This window comes from Littorina saxatilis, linkage group LG2 (genome assembly GCF_037325665.1).
Source record: "Littorina saxatilis isolate snail1 linkage group LG2, US_GU_Lsax_2.0, whole genome shotgun sequence".
In the NCBI taxonomy this organism is placed as follows: Eukaryota; Metazoa; Mollusca; class Gastropoda; order Littorinimorpha; family Littorinidae; genus Littorina; species Littorina saxatilis.
The window spans coordinates 1,845,508-1,868,088 of NC_090246.1; the positions used below are offsets into that span (position 1 = coordinate 1,845,508).

The 22,581-nt window shown below is 42.7% G+C and overlaps 1 protein-coding gene across 4 annotated transcripts in view; it reads left to right on the top strand.

Annotated features, from left to right (window-relative positions):
- Positions 1 to 20,661, top strand: part of LOC138957614 (UDP-glucuronosyltransferase 2C1-like) — an 87,918-nt gene extending 67,257 nt beyond the window's left edge. For 3 of the 4 annotated variants that reach the window (XM_070328702.1, XM_070328710.1, XM_070328717.1), the window contains exons 2-7: positions 8,555 to 9,229; positions 9,650 to 9,882; positions 10,209 to 10,435; positions 11,453 to 11,755; positions 12,239 to 12,512; positions 13,305 to 20,661. In XM_070328702.1, coding sequence (XP_070184803.1) covers positions 9,010 to 9,229; positions 9,650 to 9,882; positions 10,209 to 10,435; positions 11,453 to 11,755; positions 12,239 to 12,512; positions 13,305 to 13,778 — 1,731 coding nt within the window. In that variant the 5' untranslated portion in view covers positions 8,555 to 9,009 and the 3' untranslated portion in view covers positions 13,779 to 20,661. Of the gene's footprint in view, positions 1 to 7,558; positions 7,864 to 8,554; positions 9,230 to 9,649; positions 9,883 to 10,208; positions 10,436 to 11,452; positions 11,756 to 12,238; positions 12,513 to 13,304 lie in introns of those variants that run through there. The other variant, XM_070328714.1, reaches the window with a different exon arrangement.
- The last annotated feature ends 1,920 nt before the right edge of the window (positions 20,662 to 22,581 follow it).

A 22,581-nucleotide genomic window follows, 5' to 3' on the forward strand; every position in this document is an offset into this window, starting at 1 on the left:
CACAGATGTCGACCTGATGTACATGTCATGAGAGTAGTTGCTAATTGATGTCGGTACTAGTATGTGAATGCACAAAAGTGTGTTTGTAGTCATGCATTAATCCTACCTGGAATGACTGAGGAAAATCGAAATGTGTGGGGTTTTTTGTAGACAATAGAGTATAAGTACCCCTTAATCAACATTTTAAAGTCCGTTTTAACTTAGTAATTACATGGGTTCAGTTCCCAGTGCGTGTAGGCAAGACATATAGGCCCTACACGAGATCACATGTAAACTACACAAACACTCTCTTTTCTATCCTGTTGAATACATACGACCACACATAATCAAGGTTTCAGTGTTTCAAGGTTTTATAGTCGTGATTAGATCCTTAAGGTTGATAGCTAACACAATAAACAACTAACCCAAACCAATAAAATGGAAATGCATGCAGACACAGCCAACAATGAACAAAAAACCTAAACAACATGAATCAAAACAAAGAACGGTAAATCACGTGAAGGAGGACCTACCACCAGCCATACCTCTGTTTTCCTCTCCACCGCCCCTTCACCTCACGGCTTTACAACAATCACCCACCCTACTTTTCAGGCATGTGTGGGGAACATGCCAATACGTCCCAATACCATTACGTCCCAGTACCATTACGTCCCAGTACCATTATGTCCCAGTACCATTGCGTCCCAGTACCATTGCGTCCCAATACCATTGGGTCCCAGTACCATTGCGTCCCAGTACCATTACGTCCCAATACAATTACGTGCCATTGCGTCCCCGTACCATTAGGTCCCAATACTAGTGAATTTAATTTCTGAGATGTTACTGTAGCAGTGTAGCGACACGTTTTGTAATAAAAGTGCGTTTTGTAATAAATTTATTACAAATCGTGTTCGGATTACACAATTTTTATTACAAAACGCGTTCAACACGATTTGTAATAAAAATTGTGTCGGTACATAGCAGTATTTCACAAATAAAAATAAAATAAAAAGATGTGTACCGGTTAGTCGAGATGAGGTGAAGTGGAAAAAATAAAAATAAATAAATAAATATCTATAAATGTTTGTTCATGGGAGAAAAAAATTCTTCACGATATAATCAGAAACTGTAAAGGATATTGCATGTCAGTTTGTTTGTTTTGAGGCGCTCCTTGCTTTCCTTACAGGTTTTCTGAGATAACCATGTTCTTTCTTTTAAAATGAACTGAAGCACGCTAACCTAAACCGAAGTGTAAAATTAATATGTGCTTTAGCGGTGCTCGACACAAAGAAAAATACCAAAACAGTACAGTACACCGCTTTGTATTCCACTGTATGTAATCGAGCATGACATGACTGTAGGCTTATTTACTGAGTAGACGATGTTTAAACCCGTTTCTGAGAAAAGCTAGACTGACTGTCCAGTCATCGAACCTTTAGCACATAGACACCGAGACACAGATAGCGAAACCCATACACGCACAAATGTAGACACAGACACCTACATACATACGTACATAACACACACACACACACACACACACACACACACACAGCGTTCAAGCATTGCTCAAGTAACAATTGTGTTGGGACGTAATGGTACGGGGACGTAATGGGATTCCTTTATGGGACGTATCGAGATGCAATTTTCTTGGGACCTATCGACACGCAATTTTGTTGGGACGCAATGGTACGGGACGCAATGGCACTGGGACCCAATGGTATTGGGACCCAATGGGATTGCTTAATGGGACGCAATGAGACGGCATTTTTTTGGGACGCAATGGTACTGGGACACAATGGTACTGGGACGTATTGGCATGACCCCCATGTGTGACCAGCCGACAGCGCGGCTTCCTTGTTATGTATCGCAGAGAGAGAGAGAAAGAGAGACAGAGACAGACAGAGAGACAGAGACAGACAGAGAGAGAGAGACAGACAGAGAGAGAGAGAGGCAGACAGAGAGACACAGAGACAGAGAGAGACACACATAGACACAGACATAGAGAGAGATAGACAGAGAGAGAGAGAGACACACACACACACAAAGACACAAAAACAGAGAGAGAGAGAGACACACACACACAGAGACAGAGAAAGAAACAGAGACCGAGACACAGTGAGAGACACAGAGAGACACAGACAGAGAGAGACACAGACAGAGAGAGACACAGACAGACAGACAGACACAGACAGACAGAGAGAGACAGAGAAAGACAAGAGAGCGCCTGAGATCGAGAGAGAGACATAGCGAGAGAAAGAGATAGAGAACGAACGAACGAACGAACTTTATTACTCAAGGAGAGAGACAGATAGACAGACAGACACTTAGGCAGAGCGAGAGACCGAGAGACTTGGGATGAGAGAATAAAGTGTACGTTAACTGCGGCATAGTGTGTGTCACGAGAAACTGATACGCTGAGGCTGAACGTGTCGACCGATAGAGTGTGTACATACGCATTGGCAAGGAGGAGCGAGGTCACGTCAAGTTCAACATGGTTGATTAACACGTACATGTATATAAATTGACGCATACAAGCACAATTGTGTGGCCACTTAAGAGCAGTAAGTTAAGACAGAAAAAACCAACGGTCCCACTTCTTTTTGGTGACAACTACTAGTGAACTACAATTGCAAGATAGTATGCAGATGTATGCTTTTCGACTTTAATTCACAAACAGAAAGCACAAAAGATAAATGATTGTAGAAATGGCTTGGATGAGGAAGGGTGAGAGTGTGACAGGCAATTAAGGTGAAAGGGAACAGAGAACATGCTTCGTTTCCAGTGGACCAATCACATTATAGCCAGAACATCATTACCGCCCTGTAACAACGGGCACTCAACGAATTAAACATGACTTTGAACTGCCCGTACCCGTTTACGACCAATTCACCCGAGTCACGCAAACGCACAAAGCGGCCGTGTGCAAACATTTATCTAGATACCCCATCTATGTCCCTGACAAAAGTACTGATCAATGTATTGATCTCTCATCTGCTATCCCAGCTAAGTCGCTAATACCCCTTAATAAGACTTCATTTTCGAGGTTTCGGGCGTGATTCCACCCCGCTCTCTCTCTCTCTCTCTCTCTCTCTCTCTCTCCCTCCTCTCTCTCTCTCTCACTCTCTCTCTCAGGCTAGCCGAGACTCTCGCTGATTGCGAAGAACGATATTGATCTCGGTTTCTACCTTGAGTCGACAGCCTTGGCGGTAAATAATGGGAGTTTGTATGGCACCAAGTCGTGCAGTGGCCTTTGTTGGCGAACACACAGCTTGATTGTGCGTATGTTTTGAATTCTTGGAGGAAATGATGAACGTGTTTATCTCATATCTTGCCATAATAAATGAAATCGAATTTTCAAATCGAAAAATGTTCTTTGATCTGTACATTCTGTGAACAATGTGTTCAAAATGTTAGTGTTATCAGTATGAGCTTATATACACGTCGTACAATGTCCCTGTAAATACCACCACATTGTGTGGATCCCTCCTGAATGAAACCAAGAGCAAAATGCCATATAAATAAAGAATGAAACAGAGAAAAGGGGAGGGGGGATGGGGGTTGAGGAGAAAATGAAGGAATGAAAGAAAATCAAGAACAAAGCGGGAGAATCTGGACTAACCTTTTAAATCAATCGTGACATTTTTGTAACTGTCCAATTATGGATGAGCGTGGCAGCTGAGGGCGTTATGCGGCAACCTGACTGAATCGATTTCTTTTCTTCTTCGAAGTAAGATGTCTAGAGCGTAGCATAGACAAGTGCTCGAAAGCAAGATAAGAAAGCTGTTCAACCGATAGCCGAGGTAAATATCATAGGGAAAGTGAAGGTGAAAGTGAAGGTGTATTCTTCACGGTTCTGCTTCGGGTTTGAGAAAGTGGAAGGAGTATTTGTTTTAGCCATGGCTCCTGTCATTCCAGTTGGACTACATCGATCAGTCAGCCTTGGTGGCCGGGGTAGGGTTTCTTGTCTTGTTGCACGTGCTAAGAGTTTGTGTCGATAGTATTGTGTGTATGTATGTATGTGTGTGTGTGTGTGTGTGTGTGTCTGTGAGTGAGTGCGTGCGTGCGTGCGTGCGTGCGTGCGAGCGTGCGTGCGTGTGTGTGTCAGTGAGGTTTGTGTGTCTGTGTGTCTTTGTGTGCGTGTTTGTGTGTGTCTTTGTGTGTGTCTTTGTGTGAAACGTTACTGTGTGAGGTGTCGTGAAGGTGGGGGGGTGTTGTGTAGAATTACCGTCTTTTGATTCACGTGTTCAGAATGTTGAGGATTACGTCGATAGCGTGATACGGACTATGGCTTGGATAGGAATGTGTGCTTGTCAGCAGTGTCAATTTAAGGGTAGGTAGGTGACTCTTCGTACGTACTTTCTGCATTTGTCAGCAGTTTGCATTTATGTCAGGTGGTTTCTTCTATGTGTGTGTGTGTGTGTGTGTGTGTGTGTGTGTGTGTGTGTGTGTGTGTGTGTGTGTGTGTGTGTGTGTGTGTGTGTGAGTGATTGTGTGATTGTGTGTGTGTCTGTACCTGCTTGTCTGTTTTTTTGTGTGAGCATGCGTGCGTGCGATCGTGTGTCTGTGTGTGCCGTGTGTGAAGGGGCAAGGGGGGGAGGGGGGGGGGTCTGCCGCTTTTGTCAGTCTGCATGTTGGCCTTTCATCGGTTCGTTTATCTGCCTGCCTGTCTGTACCAGTGTCTGTATGGATGTGTATCTGTGATTGGTTGATTTGCATGGTGTTACACGTGTCTGCACTTTGTTGGTTTGTATTGTGTACTCCAACATAAGCCAACTTTTGGTCATTCACACTGTGCTGTGTAAGCAACGAGAGACAACATGTCCTCTCGAGTTCCTGGCACACCGCCTTGGTCACTTGGAACCTCCGATAACGCGTATCGGTAATTATTAGAAGTGTATGAAATCACTGTTGGCTAACGTGCCAATGTAAACACAACTGACCGCGTGACTGTGCTAAATCTGCTAATACGCTTCTCAAAACACCTCATTAGTTCTGAGTAAAGAAAAAAATAAGAGGATATTTAACAAGAAAAACGTTATGACGAAGACATCGACTCGCTTCGGAAAAGGTAAGCAACTGGTTAGTTCTGAGCAAACGACAATAAAGAGATGATAAAGAAATCTGCGTGTTGACATTTCTCAACACATTGTTCACATCTGGTGTACAGTTTTGCTGGTGTCAACAAGGCTACAAGCAAACATCATTCAAAACAAGAAATTCCTCCGAGGTAGGAAAAACACCCCCGTCCTTACCATTCTCACTGCCACCAACTGAGAAGGTTATTTCCCTTTGACCATTAATATGTCCCTCTATAAGTCCTTGTAGAATCTTAATCCACCAATAACTCCCTAACCGTGTGTTTGACTGGTCCCAATTTTTGTAAGGACCGTCTCAGGAATGTATAGAACCTGTTCACCAAGTTTGGTGACGATCGGTCCGTTCATTCTTGAGATCTATATGCGAACACAAACACACAAACAAACAAACACATCGACCGAATCCTATACACACCCCTATACCGGGGGTGTAATAAGAACATAAAAAAGTAGGAGAGGGATAGGAGGGTGAGAGGGGTATCAAAATGAAGGAGTCTTACTTTTGTACACACTCGTGTGGAATGATTTGAATCAGTGTGTGTGTGTGTGTGTGTGTGTGTGTGTGTGTGTGTGTGTGTGTGTGTGTGTGCCCGTCATCTAGCATTTTTTCAGAATCAGTTCTTGTTATAAGTCATACTACACCTACTTACATATTATATAGCATAATACATTATTCAAATACTCATGAAATCGATAACTTATCACTTACGAGATAGCACATGACTTTTTCGTTATCGCTGACGAGAAAGCATTCAGAACATATTTACTCTTTTTACATTTAGTCAAGTTTTTTTTTTTTACCGCCAGCTACTTAGTTTCGGGTGACGACCAACACGTCTTACCCTGGATATCAAAACTGAATATAAGTAATCTGATATAGTGACCTTGACTCGCGCTCGTATCTGACATTTTTTCGCGATCTTTTTTTTAACATTTTTTAAGGCCAGCATCATCATGGTCATATGATACTCACGTATTCTGTCCTTGTCCTTTGCGCTTTCATCCAAATTCCATGCTTAGTTCTGAAGTGTTTGGGTCTAGAGATAAAGTCAATTTCTTTCTCGGGCAAACTTGTCTGCAGTCCCCATAATGTCCGCATGCAGCTAAAAACAAAAATCTGACAGAAGAATCTGAAGTGGTGGATGTACGTTTGCTATGATAACACAAGTAATCTAAACACACGTACGCACGCACGCACGCACGCAGGCAAGCGCGCACGCACGTGCGCGGCACGCACGCAGGCTCGCACACTCGTACACACATACGCACGCACGAACAAAAACACGCACACACAAAAATCAAAACCTTTTGGGGGAAAATGTCAATGTCGATATTCGGGTCAGTCGAATAATGTAATAATCATACAGTTCATTTGATTTCCTGAATGAGCAAAGAAAGTTCACAGGTCACATATATTTCTTTGTTGCAAGTTACCCAGGTAGTGTTAGTTGTCAGTACGATACCGTTTATTGACTGTCCAAATGAGGTCTTCAGGAAAATTAATTGTTTTTGTCTAATCATTAGCGGCAACTGAATTACCTTGACCGTTGATAACAGTTCTGTGTGTGGGTGAGTGAAAACCCGTTACAGTTAGCAGAATCGCCTTAAAACAAAAACTTGCCTGAAGCTATATCAACACTTTTAGTCGATCTAGTGGCCTCATAAAAAGATCAACACTGAAAACCCGACATCACCCATTATGGATACTAGAAGGGCTTGTCTAGGCAAAACTCGAAGACCGACACGGGCGCGCCACACACACACACACACACACACACACACACACATATACACACACACGCAGGCACGCACGCACGCATGTATACACACACACGCACACATACGCACACACGCACACACCACACACACACACCACACACACACACACACCACACACACACACACACACTCACACACACACACTCACACACACACACACGCACACACACACACACACACACACACACACACACACACACACACACACATATCATGACCTTGTTCGATCCCCAGTCTGCCGGATAACATTTGGTCAAAATGTAAAAAAAAAAAAAGAAAAAAAAAGTAAGTAACAATGATAAACCAGCACTTCTTTCTTGAATCGTCTAACAGCAATGCTATAATTATTGTCAATACAATGTACAATACAGACACGATTACCTGACATTTCGGATCCAACTGTAGTTGTTGACATATTTTGATAACTGAGAGACCCGACCACCTACGGTGAATACTATATCAGGGATGAATCTATCCAAACCAGTTCAGCGTATGGACAGCCACTGATAAGTTGGGCTTACATTAAAATAGGACGGCCGATTTGTTTTTTGCCTGTGTTAATGAGTAACACAAAGATGTGCCAACAACAATTTGTGAAATACTTTGTTTAAAAGATCCAGTTTGACCTGGTTCTCCAGTCGGTGGGACAGTGTTTGATCTAATCATCCCAGCTTGACTGGTTTTTATCTATCCAGTTTTCAGTCACAAAGCATGCACTGTCCAACTTACACCATTGTGCAAGGTTAGAAGGATAGGTAGGGATATAAATGAACGAAGAGATAGCGTCAGTCATTAGTCATCACCATTAAGTCACTGTCTGATGTTTTAGTGTTGAAGTTGTGTTCAGTTTAGGAGGAAAAGCGTGTGGCCATTGACTTCTTTTGTTTTTGTCGTCTCCTTTCTTCGGCTGCACGTTTGTGATGTGTTTGCCTTTGTCCGCCTTTGTCCGTGTAGTGAGGCTTTACTGTGTGGTGGCAGTAGCATTCAATGACGTGGACTTTTTACGGTTTGACTTAATTTACTACTAACTACTTGCAGTGTTTGAGGTTGTACCGTCATATAAGCCGACTGAAGTTTTAGTTTTTGCTGAGTACATATCTATTCTCGAAAGTTTAAATTCCGTTACTTGTGTAAAGATTTTTTCTCCAACGTTTTTGTTCTGCCACTTGTGTGAACAAATCGTTTCTTTGGAACCGTTCGATTCCGTGACTTGTGTACACATCTTTTTTGGAAAGTTTCGATTCTGTGGACTTGTATACACATCTTTTCAAGAACGTTCTATGTTGTGACTTGTGTGCAGATAATTTCTCGGATGGTTCTATTTCGTAATTTGTTTACATATCTTTTCTCGAACGTTTCTAATCCGCGATTTGCCTACATATTTTTTTGTATCTAATGTTTCTACTCCGTGACATGAATACACATCCTTACAAGTTTTCTTTCCGTGATTTATTCACAGATCTTTTTTTCGAACCTTTGTATTTCGTGCCTTGTGTGCCGATTTGTTCTCTCTCAAACGGGTCTATGTTTTGACTTCAGTAAACGGATGATATGTTGACACTACAACTTTTGTTCTTCTCGATTCACGAGAAAACTGTTACATGCAGATGCTCAGACTAGATTTGTGTCTAGTCCTCAACTAGCTAGCAGTAACACGAATACAATTGAATAACAGACGTTTCTCTTTCTTTTCACAGGTACAATAACAAGGGAACCAAGTGAGACAAGAAAGTCAACTAGCCAGAAGAGTGCAACCGAGTAACAACAAGCAGAGAGGAACAAAACCAAACAAGGAACGTTAACAGAGCTTTAGACGAAGAATTACAAAACAACAAACGGAAGATAACCGTAGAAAAAAGAAAGAAAAACAGAGAAACAGAAAAGGACCAAGAACGCCAAACATCCTTTTCGACTAAGAACCTAATTTTAAACATTTTCGAACAGTTTTAAAAGTTAAACAAAGAAAAAGAACGACAAGGAAAGAACCAAGAAGCAAGAGAAGAAGAACAACTAGCAAATCGTCCAAAGAAGCAAGAGAAGAAGAACAACTAGCAAATCGTCCAAAGTGACGAGGGAAAACCAAGGGCAACACACAACAAGACCCAGAGAGCGAAGAGCACGTGCTTGTGCACAGGATACTCGCCTTCTCCCTATGCTGAAGCGCCTTGCACTGGGCGTCGCGCTCCTCATCGTCGCGACATGGCCGGAAGCTTGCAATGCAGCAGGATCGCAGCCTGCACGTGCCAAGCGCGTGGTGCTGATGCCCAACCCGCTGACGTCACACACCAAGTACCACACCAACGTGGCGCGTGCCTTGCACAAGCGGGGCCATGACGTCTTCGTCCTAATGCCCAACTACCTCGTGCAGAAAGGTGAGTTTTGCCTCCCTTTGTTATCGGATCTGAAGAATAAATTCAGAGTGTGTGTGTGTATGTGTGTGTGTGTGTGTGTGTGTGTGTGTGTGTGTGTGTGTGTGTGTGTGTTAATGATTAAATGGTCAATAGATTAACCCTTCTTGTGTCCCCCCCCCCGCCCCATTTAATCTGCATGGTCAAGGTCACTCTTATAAAGAGTCTCTCTCTCTGAAGAGTCAGAGCCTAGAGACCAAGTTTTCCAGTGTGCAAATACCAACAAAAAAAATCACCCACATTTGCATTCTCGACTTAGATTTGGAGAAAAGAAGCTTTAGTTATAGAGAAAACAAGCAGGTCATTCAATGCAATACGTTAGGATACTGCCTCATGTTCGTCAGCTCGACACTTTCAGTAGCCATTATATAATCTGTTTTCCAGGCCAGCTGGACACAACCAACTTCACGGTGATCGAGTACAACGCCACGATCAACGTGGAGGAGGCGGCCATGAACGACTCGCGGGGCAGCTACTTCCGGGGCGAGAACGAGAACTTCGCGCTGCAGATCGGCATCATCCGGAAGTACTGTGACGACATGCTGCGCAACGAGACGCTCTTCCGGCAGATCCGTGACCTCAAGCCCGACCTCGTCGTCATTGACAACTTGCCGCAGGTTAGAGGAGGGTTGGGCGTTTTGGGTTCGGGATTGTACGTGTTGCTTTTGATTGTGTGTGTGTGTGGGGGGGGGGGAGGGGAGGGGGAGGTGGCTGAACCTAGCGTATGAGAGGGAGAGGCTTCCGACGTATAGCAGGGGTACAAGGGCTGACTAGGTTGTGGGCGGGGAGGGCATGACCCCCAGATGCTGTTGAAATGTAACATTTGAAAAGGATATTTTGGGTCTCTCCGTGAAAAAAAACCCCGTATATTTTGCGAATCATGGCGACAGCAATACAAAATACATCAGTACTCTCACCATCCATCTTTTCTTTCTCCCTCCAGACGAAGATGCTTGCCGTGCTGCCGTACAAGATCGGCGTGCCCTTCGCCTACGTGGGGTCTGTGTACCAACCGCTGGACCAACGCATCCCCTTCTCCCCCGCCTTCAACCCCGTGCCCATCTGGATCGTCACGGATCACATGACCTTCTTCCAACGCGTCATCACCACGCTCATCACCATCGCATGGAGTCTCATGGACCCCTTCATCTACACCGACGCCGTGGCCAGGTAATAAGAACGATAATGAGGACAGCTTTCATGTCATGTCATGTACTTACGACGGGCGAAATGGCCTAGTGGATAAGACGCCGGTGTAACACGAGAAAATTACTCCCTTTACAAAAAAAGCACTCCCCCATTGCACGAGAAAATTACTCCCCAAGACAGGTGAGTTCCGAGTAAACAAAAATGTTACTCCCCTGACGAATAAATAACGAATAAATTACTTCACCCCAACACGAGCAATTTAACTTCCCATGCCAGGTGTACGAAATTTTTACTCCCTTGTCCCCTGTTAGTCTTGGTGGTGGAAGGCGTGGAAGGAGGGTAGCGCGACATTCGTTTGCGCGAGATCACTTATTGGCATTATCCCTTCGCCCGCATCCCATTTTTGCGTACGAGATTTTTACTGGAATTAAAAAAAATGGGGAGTAAAAATTTCGTGGAGGGAGTAATTTTTTCGTGCCTTGGGGAGTTCTTTTCTCGTACGAAAAGTGTACTCGGAGTAAGAATTTCGTACGAAATATTTACTCCGGAGTAAATTTTTCGTGGAGTAAAAATTTCGTGTTACACCGGCCTTCCAAGCGGAGGTTCGTTGTCAATGGGTTCGAATCCCGGCCGCGCCTGGTGGGTTAAGGGTGGAGATTGTTTCGATCTCCCAGGTCAACTTATGTGCAGACCTGCTAGTGCCTTAGCCCCCTCCGTGTGTACATGCAAGCACAACTACGAACTACAGGGAAGTGTGCTCTCCGCGGCTATATATTATAACAATGAGTAAAACACCAAGTACATTCTAGCAAAATAATGTCACACTAAAGCTTACAGCAACGCACTGACACTTACTGTAACACGCCATGCGCTTTAGGACAACACCATACAGATACACAAACGCACAATAAGGAATCATGCACAATCAACATGAACAACTCTCTACTTCAAACACACAATGCCATCCAGATACAAAAACGCACAATAAAGAATCATGTGCTATCAACATTGACAAATCTCTACTTGAAACCCACACAGGTACGCCCCGGAGAGGCCCTACATATCTGCGGACATGCTGATCGCCCACGCGGAGATCTGGCTGGTGGAGATGGACCACATCTTGGATTACCCCCGGCCCACACTGCCCAACGTCAAGCTGATCGGAGGAACCGCCACAGGCCCTTCCAGACCGCTGAGCAGCAAACTGAAAGAGTTCGTGGAGAGTGCTGCCAACGGCGTCATCCTGGTGTCCTTCGGGAGTTACGTGCTGAACGTGCCCAAGGAGATCAGTGACAAGCTGTGGGAGGTCTTCGCTCAGCTGCCCTACAAGGTCATCTTCAGGTGAGTTTTTTTGCAGTGGTGGAGATTTATTCAATTCAATTCAACTTTATTATTTGATTGTAAGACAAAAAACAAAACAAAAACTTTTGGCTCGTATACACAATAACATGACATAAAATCACATTCTCAAAACATATAAACACATAAAATGTACACATCAATACACGCCTAACCCAATTATAAACAAGATATTTCTCTCTCACATCACCATGTTTTCGCCAGCACGATTGTCATACCTTGCATTTACTTATACAGTGGAACCCCCCCTTTTTACGACCTTAAATAATCGGGGAGGGGGGGGGTTAAGTCTTAAAAGGGAGGGAGTCTTTAAATTGAGTTAAATTTAAAAAGGCTATGGACAGAACATCTGAGAAAGGAGGGTCTTAAAATGGAGGAAGTCTTAAATTGGGGGGGGTCTTAAAAAGGGGGTTCCATTGTATTCAAAAAACCCTCACTCACACAATATGCCTCATATCTCCTCAGGTCCAACCTGACGTCCCAGATGCCGAGCAAGGTGTACGTGTCTTCGTGGATCCCTCAGAACGACATCCTGGGCCACGACAACGTCAAGGCGTTCGTGAGTCACTGCGGCAAGAACGGGCAGTACGAGGCTCTCTACCACGCCGTGCCCGTGGTCGGCGTGCCCATCTTCGGCGACCAGCCCTACAACGCGGAACGCATGAGGGTCAAGGGCTTCGCTGAGGTGCTCGACCTGAGGTCCTCTACGGTTGAGGAGATGGTGGCTACAATTATGCAGGTTTGTTAATTTGTAGTTCAAATTGAGGGAGAAGCAGTTTGCATTTCTGTGTTGTTCTTGTATTTATTTGTTCTGTTTTTTTATGTACTGTACCCCCATGGGGTTTCTTGAATAAATTCGTTGCCTTGAAAAAGAGTGCAGTGATGAACTGGGTGAGGGGTTGACATAAGAATGGCAGTGCACGCGGCTAATGAACGTAAACATCTTGGAAGAGATTTTTTTTCTGTTGATGAAATATTTGCGACCATTGTTCACAGGTGAATGAAAAATTGTACGTGCGTGAGTTTGAGTGCAGTAAGGATTGTGTGTAAGTGCGAAATGGCTTGTCGGTGTCTTGGCGAGTAAGGTAGTCAGCGAGATGCTACACAAAATAAGAGGGCACTGAGTTATAGTGCCAGCTTGTCTGCCTTAATAGTGTTATGGCTTTTACTGACAGGCAATCGAATTTCTTGGTTATAATAAGTTGTAGTCTATATGGCTGAGTACTAGATAGGACCTGGTAAGGATTCAATTATTTGAGGTTTTTAGCTGTTCTTCCTGCCTGTGGAAGGCAAAAGATGGGCCTAAGTTTTACGGAGTACAATACACTGTTGTAGTTTTTGAAGTTGTTGTTTTTAGTGCAATTCTTAATTCTCAGTAAATGTGATGTATTCTATGTCTGTAACCGCCCGACACTGCATGGCAATTTGCCTTGTTTTTAAAAGGACAGTAAAAGTTTGAGTCTTAAGTCTTGATTCTTGACACTGAGGCCAATGTTAGCACTGCATTGACCATGCTGTTAATATTCACCAGGTGGCAGGAGACCCGAGCTACAAGGAGTCCATCTCGGCAGCCTCGCGCCTCTTCCGGCAGGAGTACCACGTGCCTATGGACGAAGCGGCTTTCTGGTTGGACCACGTGATGATATATGGCGGCGCCTACATGCGCTCTTCCGGCCACGACATGCCTCTCTACCAGTTCATGCTCATCGACGTCATCGCGTTCCTCGTGGCCTGTTTCTTCACCAGCCTGGCCCTCATCATCGGGTCGCTGTATATCATCTTCAGGCTGCTGTGCACGCGCAAGAGGCGGGACACTGTGCTGCTGCTGGTGATGGACGAGAAGACTCTGTTCGACGGCAAGAAGCAGGTGACCAAGGTGTGTCGCAAGGCCATCCGGGCCGGCAAGAAGTCGTTCCTCGCGGTGTCCAAACTGCTGCCTCTGCATCGCTGCAGCCATGACCACAGGGACAGACGATACTTCACCAAGAAGTTGGAGTGTGCCTGACCGTAGCATTCAATCAGAGGAAGAATGTCGCCACGTGATGTGCAGTGTATATATGTGGTGTATGTGTGGATGGCAGCCTGATCGTGCACATGAATCAATCAATCAATCAATCAATATGAGGCTTATATCGCGCGTATTCCGTGGGTACAGTTCTAAGCGCAGGGATTTTTTTAATTTTTTTAATTTTTAAATTTTTTATTTTATGCAATTTATATCGCGCACATATTCAAGGCGCAGGGATTTATTTATGCCGTGTGAGATGGAATTGTTTTTACACAATACATCACGCATTCACATCTGCCAGCAGATCGCAGCCATTTCGGCGCATATCCTACTTTTCACGGCCTATTATTCCAAGTCACACGGGTATTTTGGTGGACATTTTTATCTATGCCCATACAATTTTGCCAGGAAAGACCCTTTTGTCAATCGTGGGATCTTTAACGTGCACACCCCAATGTAGTGTACACGAAGGGACCTCGGTTTTTCGTCTCATCCGAAAGACTAGCACTTGAACCCACCACCTTGGTTAGGAAAGGAGGGAGAAAATTGCTAACGCCCTGACCCAGGGTCGAACTCGCAACCTCTCGCTTCCGAGCGCATGTGCGTTACCACTCGGCCACCCAGTGTGTGTGGACTGTGAATCTTGCATGAGAAGAATGGAGATTGAAAGAAGCGGCGAGTACCACGTGCAGGTAGACTTGTGCCGCACAGTTCGTGCTGGTCTGACGATGTACATATTGGAAGAAGGCGCTCGTAAGGTCTTGACGGTAGCAACACTTGGATCAAAGGAGAAGGCGACATATAGATGCGTGGAGTATGAATAATCTTGACATATTATTCAGAAAGCTTGAAAACCTATTCACGAAAACCCTGACCAGCTTACATTAAAACGTCAAGACGTGTAAGAATTTTAGTAATATGAAAGTCGATGGGGATGCACCAAGCCCGGAGAGTTGTGTGCAAACACAAGCTTGTTGAACTGTTGCGTTGTGTTTTAAGAAGCTTGACAATACTGGATCATACCATGGGACGAAGAATATCCTCGGTCGAACAGAAGTGTGGGGATGTTGTTAAATGTGTGCACTTTTCTATGGTAACCGTCCAGATATGTCCATGTTTTGTTGTCCATTGCTATGTTTACATCTGCTAACAATATCATGCTTTCCGTTAAAACCTCAAAATGTCAATTCATATTTGTCAGTATTGCCTCGGAGTTATTTTATTTAAGTTTGAATAGAATTGTGGCTTAAATCCTGGTCCAGAACCACGTACAATGCACTGTCGATATTATTTTAAGCAGTAGTGACAGATGCTTACTTTAAGATGACAGTTCTGGAATGTTTTTACGAAAGTTTGACGGAATTCAACGAAAAACAAATATTTTATTTAACTGAAACTAGCGAAAATAACGGGCTTATTAGATTTAAGTAATTCGGTTTTTTCAGAGGAGGTAGGAATAAAACCTGAATGAAAAATAGGACATGATGTGGGGGGAGGGGGTGGGGGAAAATATATTTAATCAAAACGTAATCTAAATGCCAAGAAATGTAGCTCAAAGTTTTGAATCTGAGTTTTTGAGACAAAAGGGTAGATTTTTGAAATTATGTAACAAAGTATGGTTTATACAGTTTGGATAAAACCGAGCTTGATCGAGATAACTTCAGACAGGATAACGCAAATTCAAAGTCAGTAGGCGTCTCAACTTGAATAGTTACAATGAGGTTTTACAATGAGTGGTGTAGGCTGAGCATGTTAGTCAACCAAGGCTTACCGTCGTGCTATGAAGCTTTTCTGTTTTAAAACAAAGATGAATTAATACATTAATCATTACCTTTTCTATTTGCGTTGTGCTTCTATGTCATCTTTCAGCACAACGAGTTTTCACTTCGTTATTCTATTTCTACTTCATTGGTGTTGTTATTTTCTGCTTGTTTGAGTACACAGCTGATATTTTATATGTGTGAGTCTTCTCGTTTTGTTTTTTAAAAATTCGTTTATATGTAACATTTGCATGAAATCCTATTTCCTTTGCACTGTTGCTATCATGTTCTTGCTTCACCTTTTGGTGTCCTCGCGCGAAGTTTGCTTCGTCCATTAACTCTTCCTACAAGAAGGGAGCAGAGAAAATATCTCTATCTCTTGGGGCATTAATAATGATAGTCTTAATTTGACAATTCGTTTTAAGCTAAACGGTCGGGAGGTCGCTTTGAAATAATCATTATCGGGAGAGAAAAAGTCACAATCTATGGCGAGAGTGCCTGAAACTTAAATCGGTCAGAATATCGTTTTGAAACAGTCAGTATCAAAAAAAAATCTGACTGTATATGGCGAGAGTGCCAACAACTGAAATCAAGCCAGAAGATCGTTTTAAAATAGTCACTATCCGGAAAACTGATCTGAATTTATATATGACGAGATTGCTAGAAACTGAAATCAAGCTCATCAGCTAGACCGCAGTAATTCGGAGAAGAAAATGTGCGTTTTCACCGAGCCTTTTTCAACTGTGAAAACAAAATGTACGACCGTTGCCAGTGTGTATGTAAACACACTATAAATGTCCACTTTTCCAAGGAGTTTATGTTTGAGCGGCAAGAGGCGGAACACCCTTGGAAAAGGTACCCCTGTGTTATGAAGCCTCCCGGAATATGTATTTCAAGAGAATCGTGGAAACCCGACAAATCATGCCATGATTCGGAGCAGTTACCAACACCTACTCATGCTTCAGCAATTTCAAACTCGTTGTTAGAAGTTACGAGAGAGGCATACCCAGGCATACCCACAACGTTCCACCAATGCAGAGATATCTCGAGTGTTATCCGTCTCTTGATGATATGCAAAATATTGTGTACGTGACTTGATAAAGAGTGGGTTTAATATCTGGATATACTGGCGTTGATAATATGGGCCTATTGTTTTCAAGGCATATCACTGTTGGAGTGTGTGTGATACGCACCACTCATTGTATCGTCAATTGTCTTATCTATTTCTCCTCACCCCTTTTTCATTTGTTTTGTACCATGTCAACGTCTGGTCTGTTTAGGCAGGTTAACCTTCGTTACAGTTTCTGACTCTACCCTAGTTTGTCTGTCATCTATCTCTCTGTTTCTGATCTAATCTTCCACAACACCCTAGCCACTCCTCCACCCCCTCCCTCCCTCCCCTGAACCTTGTCTCCTTTTCTGCATCTCTCTTTCTCTGTCTCTCTCCCTCCCTCACCCGCCACTCTCTCTTTCTCTGTCTCTCTCCCTCCCTCACCCGCCACTCTCTCTTTCTCTGTCTCTCTCCCTCCCTCACCCGCCACTCTCTCTTTCTCTGTCTCTCTCCCTCCCTCACCCGCCACTCTCTCTTTCTCTGTCTCTCTCCCTCCCTCACCCGCCACTCTCTCCTTCTCTGTCTCTCTCCCTCCCTCACCCGCCACTCTCTCTTTCTCTGTCTCTCTCCTTCTCTGTCTCTCTCCCTCCCTCACCCGCCACTCTCTCTTTCTCTGTCTCTCTCCCTCCCTCACCCGCCACTCTCTCTTTCTCTGTCTCTCTCCCTCCCTCACCCGCCACTCTCTCTTTCTCTGTCTCTCTCCCTCCCTCACCCGCCACTCTCTCCTTCTCTGTCTCTCTCCCTCCCTCACCCGCCACTCTCTCTTTCTATGTGTCCTCGCCCGGACACTGTGTTACTGCTCTGTTTGTTTTTCTCGTCATCTCTACTATAGTTCTGTGCCCGTAACAGTCCTCGTATCGTTCCTGTCACTGCCCTGTGCATGATCTCAACAGCCTTTGTCTTTTGTTGGACAATACGGCATTTTCAAATTTTGCTGTCTAACATTCTGACGACTTTTTCTGAAACGTTCTTTCGACAATTTAACTTTCTGCTCTTCTCCCTGTTGTATGCATCTCTTTTCTGCAACTATTTCTACATCTGTACAAGAAAGAGTGAGAACCGTGACAGTCTTAACAGGACGTTCTGTTTTGTTGAGCGGAGATGACTAAAGGGAGGTAATCGTCTGATTACTGCGCGAGCTTTGCGGTAGACAAGGGCATAGTCATGTCAGTGACACAGCGGATTGAGGCGAGAAATTCTAACAATTCTGTATAGTTATCTTGAGATCTTTCCTCCCTTCTTCTTCTTTTTTTTTGTGTGCCTTGCCTCTTTTGTGTTTGTTGTTTTCTCTTGTTCTGTTCTGATTTTTTTGTTTGAGGTGTTTATTTCTGTTTGATTTCTTTTGTGTGGAAGATTTTATTAGTGTTTTGCAAACAGTAACACCTAACTAGTCACACAGTTTCGTGTGAAGAATGAGGAAAGAAATCTAACTGGATGTAACTGTCAGAGAAGTGTGTGCGTTGTTGGAGCACCGCAGTTTCAATCTGTGTTTACCCCGTGCTATGAAAACGACCCATGCTCTTAAACACAGCAACCGATGTCTTGTGGATTAACCTTTCATTTCTCATTTTTTCTGAACCTTCTAATTTATAAAAAGAACCTACGTCGATGAAAATCCTTAGAAGGAACTAAGCGTGTGTATACGTCAAGAAGAGAGTGCACAAGGCTAAGTTACACACAAAAAGTGAATTACTGAAACCATATGTCATTGTGGTTAAACAAAATCATCCCCAAAACGGAGACAAAATCTCTACGGGTTACTTGTAACAGAACATCCAAAATTGATGATTCACCTAATCAGTTATCCATGTTTCATTTCGACAACATTTTATAACAAATAATCTTACCATCCAAAAACCAAAAGAAGAACAAACTAAAAAAAACACACGTTGATTTTGGCTGGGAAATACCGGAAACGGTGTCACATTTGTCATTGACATTTAAACTGATTTTGGCTGGGAAATACCGGACACGGTGTCACATTTGTCATTGACATTTAAACTGATTTTGGCTGGGAAATACCGGACACGGTGTCACATTTGTCATTGACATTTAAGCTGATTTTGCTGTTAGGAATTAATTTTACTTGTTTTTATATAGGAGTTTGCGACACCGATTCTCTTTTGTCGAATGAAAGTAAACTAGTCTTGCACTTGCGCTTTGAATTTTCTTTAAACTGTGCCTATGCACTCTAATTATAATGTCTTGCACGAAAGTATGATCAATGTGTCTTCTACTGTGTTCTGTGTAGTGATGAAATGTTGAATGAAGTTGTGAGATTTGCTGTTTCTTTAATTCCTTTCTTACTTTATTACTGTGTGTTGTGAAATCAGTGCCTGCCTGTGTGCTCGTGTACTAGGGTGGGGAGGAGAGTTTAAAGGGAAAGGGTATAGGGTTATCTGAAACTGAGGGGATATTTATTTCACGTAGTGAATCAGGTAATAAAATTCTGTATAATCTTCGGGTTTTATGCCCTTCGTTAAATTTCTTTTGCAAATTTGTGTTTATACGTAAGGCCCAAATGGACCTGTTTGGTATCAATGTGTTTAAACAAAATGTATTTTGTATTTCAATATACATGTACCACAGCTTTAAGCGTCTTTAGTTTATTAAGGGGGAATGGTTTTGATACCGTGGAATACTGCTTTACTCTCATATCCGTAGCCTCCTGAACAATGCAAGTTTATGTTTGTGTGTCTGACTCAAGCGTGTATATGCTTTGTAAAGTTAAATAACTTCAGTGCCTAAAGTTCAAAGTAAAAATTAAGAGTGTTCAAAAATCCTGAAAAGTACTTTCTCCTGTTATATTTACCGATCGAACAAAACTATAAAAGATATTTTGATGAATCTGTTACATTACGGATCAGACGGTTTCAATGCTAAAGTCAGATTTAGCTAGCAAATGCTATAATTATAGTCCCATGTATATGCTCAGTATAAATACTCAGCTGTATTGGTATATACTCCTTCCTTGTAGCTTATGCTAAGCTGGCTTTGTAATAAAGTATGAACATATTTATTAGAAAGAGTGGAAAGTTCACTCACCGTGAGTCACAATAATTTTTTCCCCTCAGTTATTTTCTGATGATTTGTATACAAATTCCACCATATCATAGCTTAGCTTCTGTAATTGTAATCAGTAATAGCTGCACGAGGTAATCAACAGGCACTGATTACTCTGACTAGTATCAGTAATTGTCATCGATGATTATCGTAATAATCTGTTCATCTGAATCGGTTATATCTGCGCTTTGCAACTGACTGACTGGTAAACTATGCAGTTTTTATGATATGCCTTCGTGTGTGTGTGTCTTGGTACTCTGTTTGTCCAAACAATACTTTATATTTGTGAGCGGCCTTTTTTGTTTCTTGTGCGTTTATGTCCTATTTATGTTATATACATGTAGATCCTATGCAATGTCTCTGATTTTCATGTGCCCAAACTAACGTCTGTGGGCACATATTCTTAGAAATGATTGGATGTGTGCATACATCGCATTTCAGAGAAACCAACGGTTTGATTAAGGCGGAAAGAAAAACAATAATTACAAGAAAAGAAAGAAAGAAAAAAACAAAAACAAAGACGAAATCGAACGTAGACACACTGTAATCAATAAAGGACACCGTTCTTACCGTACACTTAGCACCGAAGAGAGCATCGTGGCAAGCTCAAACGAAACATTGATGCTACTATTAAAGACCACTTCTAACCTAGCTTTGCAAAATTCATTATAATAATGGAACGAAAAATAGTTATAGACAACATAGAGATTAACCACCGTGTTTTTATTTTTTCCAACTTAAAAAAAATCTAGATGGCTGTCAAGTTAGGATTTGTATGCATAAGCGACAAGGGATTTCAGTATTGTGCAGCCCATATGAAAAAAGAGACTGTAGTCTTTCTGTGATATCTTCTTACTTTGCTCACATACAAGTGTCCAGTGCAAAAGATGTGTGTCAGACTCTATCTGCTCAAGAAAGTCTTAATAAAGTTCCTGGAAAAAAGTAACCTTCCTATTGTTTGTTTGTTTGATTGGTTATTTCGTTGTTTGAGAGAGAGAGAGAGAGAGAGAGAGAGAGAGAGAGAGAGAGAGAGAGAGAGAGAGAGAGAGAGAGAGAGAGAGAGAGAGAGAGAGAGAGAGAGACGTAAGACGTAAGACGTAAGACGTAAGACATTTTATTGATTAAACACACAAGGTTCATTTCAACGGGGAGGGGGGGGGGGGGGGGGGGGGTCAGTAATACATGCCGTGTGTTTGTATTTATGGACAATCACCCGGTTTTATCTCTTTCTCTCTAACATATATATACTCACACGAACGCACGCACGCTCTCACTCTCTCTCTCTCACTCTCTTTCTCTTAAACATAAAGACATATCCAGCGCATGAATTAACAATATGGATAGGTGCAACGACAAACAAGTTTACAGTGCTAACATACATTATCGGCTTTCAATCATGTTCTATCGTTCCACGGCACAAACTCTCTCTCTCTCTCTCTTTTTCTCTCTCTCTCTCTCTCTTTCTCTCTCTCTCTCTCTCTCTCTCTCTCTCTCTCTCTCTCTCTCTCTCTCTCTCTCTCTCTCTCTCTCTCTCTCTCTCTCTCTCTCTCTCTCTCTTTCTAACCTACAAACATTTCCAGCGCATAAATCAACAATTTGAATAGGTACAATATCAACACAGGTGTACTACACCAGCATACATTATTTGCAATCAAACCTGCTCTAACATTCAACGGCACAAACTATGTATAACCATCGCCGTCTCGTTCACCTGTTCCACATTGGGTAGCTAGTCCAAAAAACTTTTTCTTTTTTGAAAAACACGATATAAGAATCTGGCCACATGCACCACTGAATCTCCTTTATCTACAGACATAACACGTATAATACTGTTTGCATCTTCACTCTGGTTTTTTTCTCTTAGTATTTTGACATCAAGTCTATAATCACAATATCCTTTGCATACAAACAATACATGTTTCTCGTCTTCCACGTCCTCTCTGCATACAGGGCAAATCAAAAGGCCCGGTACAACGTCGGTTCGATAGCGGCATTTGTGAGTGTTTATGGGTGAAATACCAAATCGAAATTGTATGTATGCATCTCGAAAACAGCGGAGCTGAATATGGTCTATATACACTTCAGCGCGAATTTCTTGTTTAAAGAGCGAATAAAATTCAAATCGCTCCGAGTTCATGATGCTGTCGTGCCAGTCTTGCTGGAAGCAATCAAACAATCGTTGTCTGAATACTGTTATAAATCGATTCAAATCGCCTACACCTTGTTGCAGCCAGACATCTCCAAAGCCGTACATGCATAACATTTCTTTCAAATAATGAGACCATGTTTTCTTGCCATAACCCTGTAAATGTTTCATCATGTCATATGCTTTCCTTGGGAGTCTTTCGCTTGGCAAATGTAACACTCTCAGCCAATACTTTATACAGCGAACCGACGAAGTGACATAAAGTGGGTAGCGGCCTAAGTCACCATATACCATCTTGTTTGGTGTTTGTCGTCCTACACACAAAAACTTCTTGCATGCAAACAAATGGGCTTTCTCAAGAGCTTCAAACCTTTGGAATCCCCACAGCTCAGATCCATACATTAAGATCGGGAGGACCTGTGCGTCATATATTTTAAAAAATACGCTTCTAGGTATGTTGCCTAGCCTCCACAAACATCTTACGATTTGGCCAGTCCTTATCTTTGCTTTTGAGGCCAGATCGCTGACCATTAGCGTCAATGACAATTTTGTGGTGAAATTTAGCCCCAAGTACTTGTAGCTGTTCACAACCTCTATGTCCTCGTTTCCGTACTTCCAGGCTTCATTTGCTGCCAAAAATCCTCCTTTTCTAAAAACGATTACCTTTGTCTTATCCAGATTGACCGTCATGGAAAACTTATCCGAAAACTGTTTTAACAC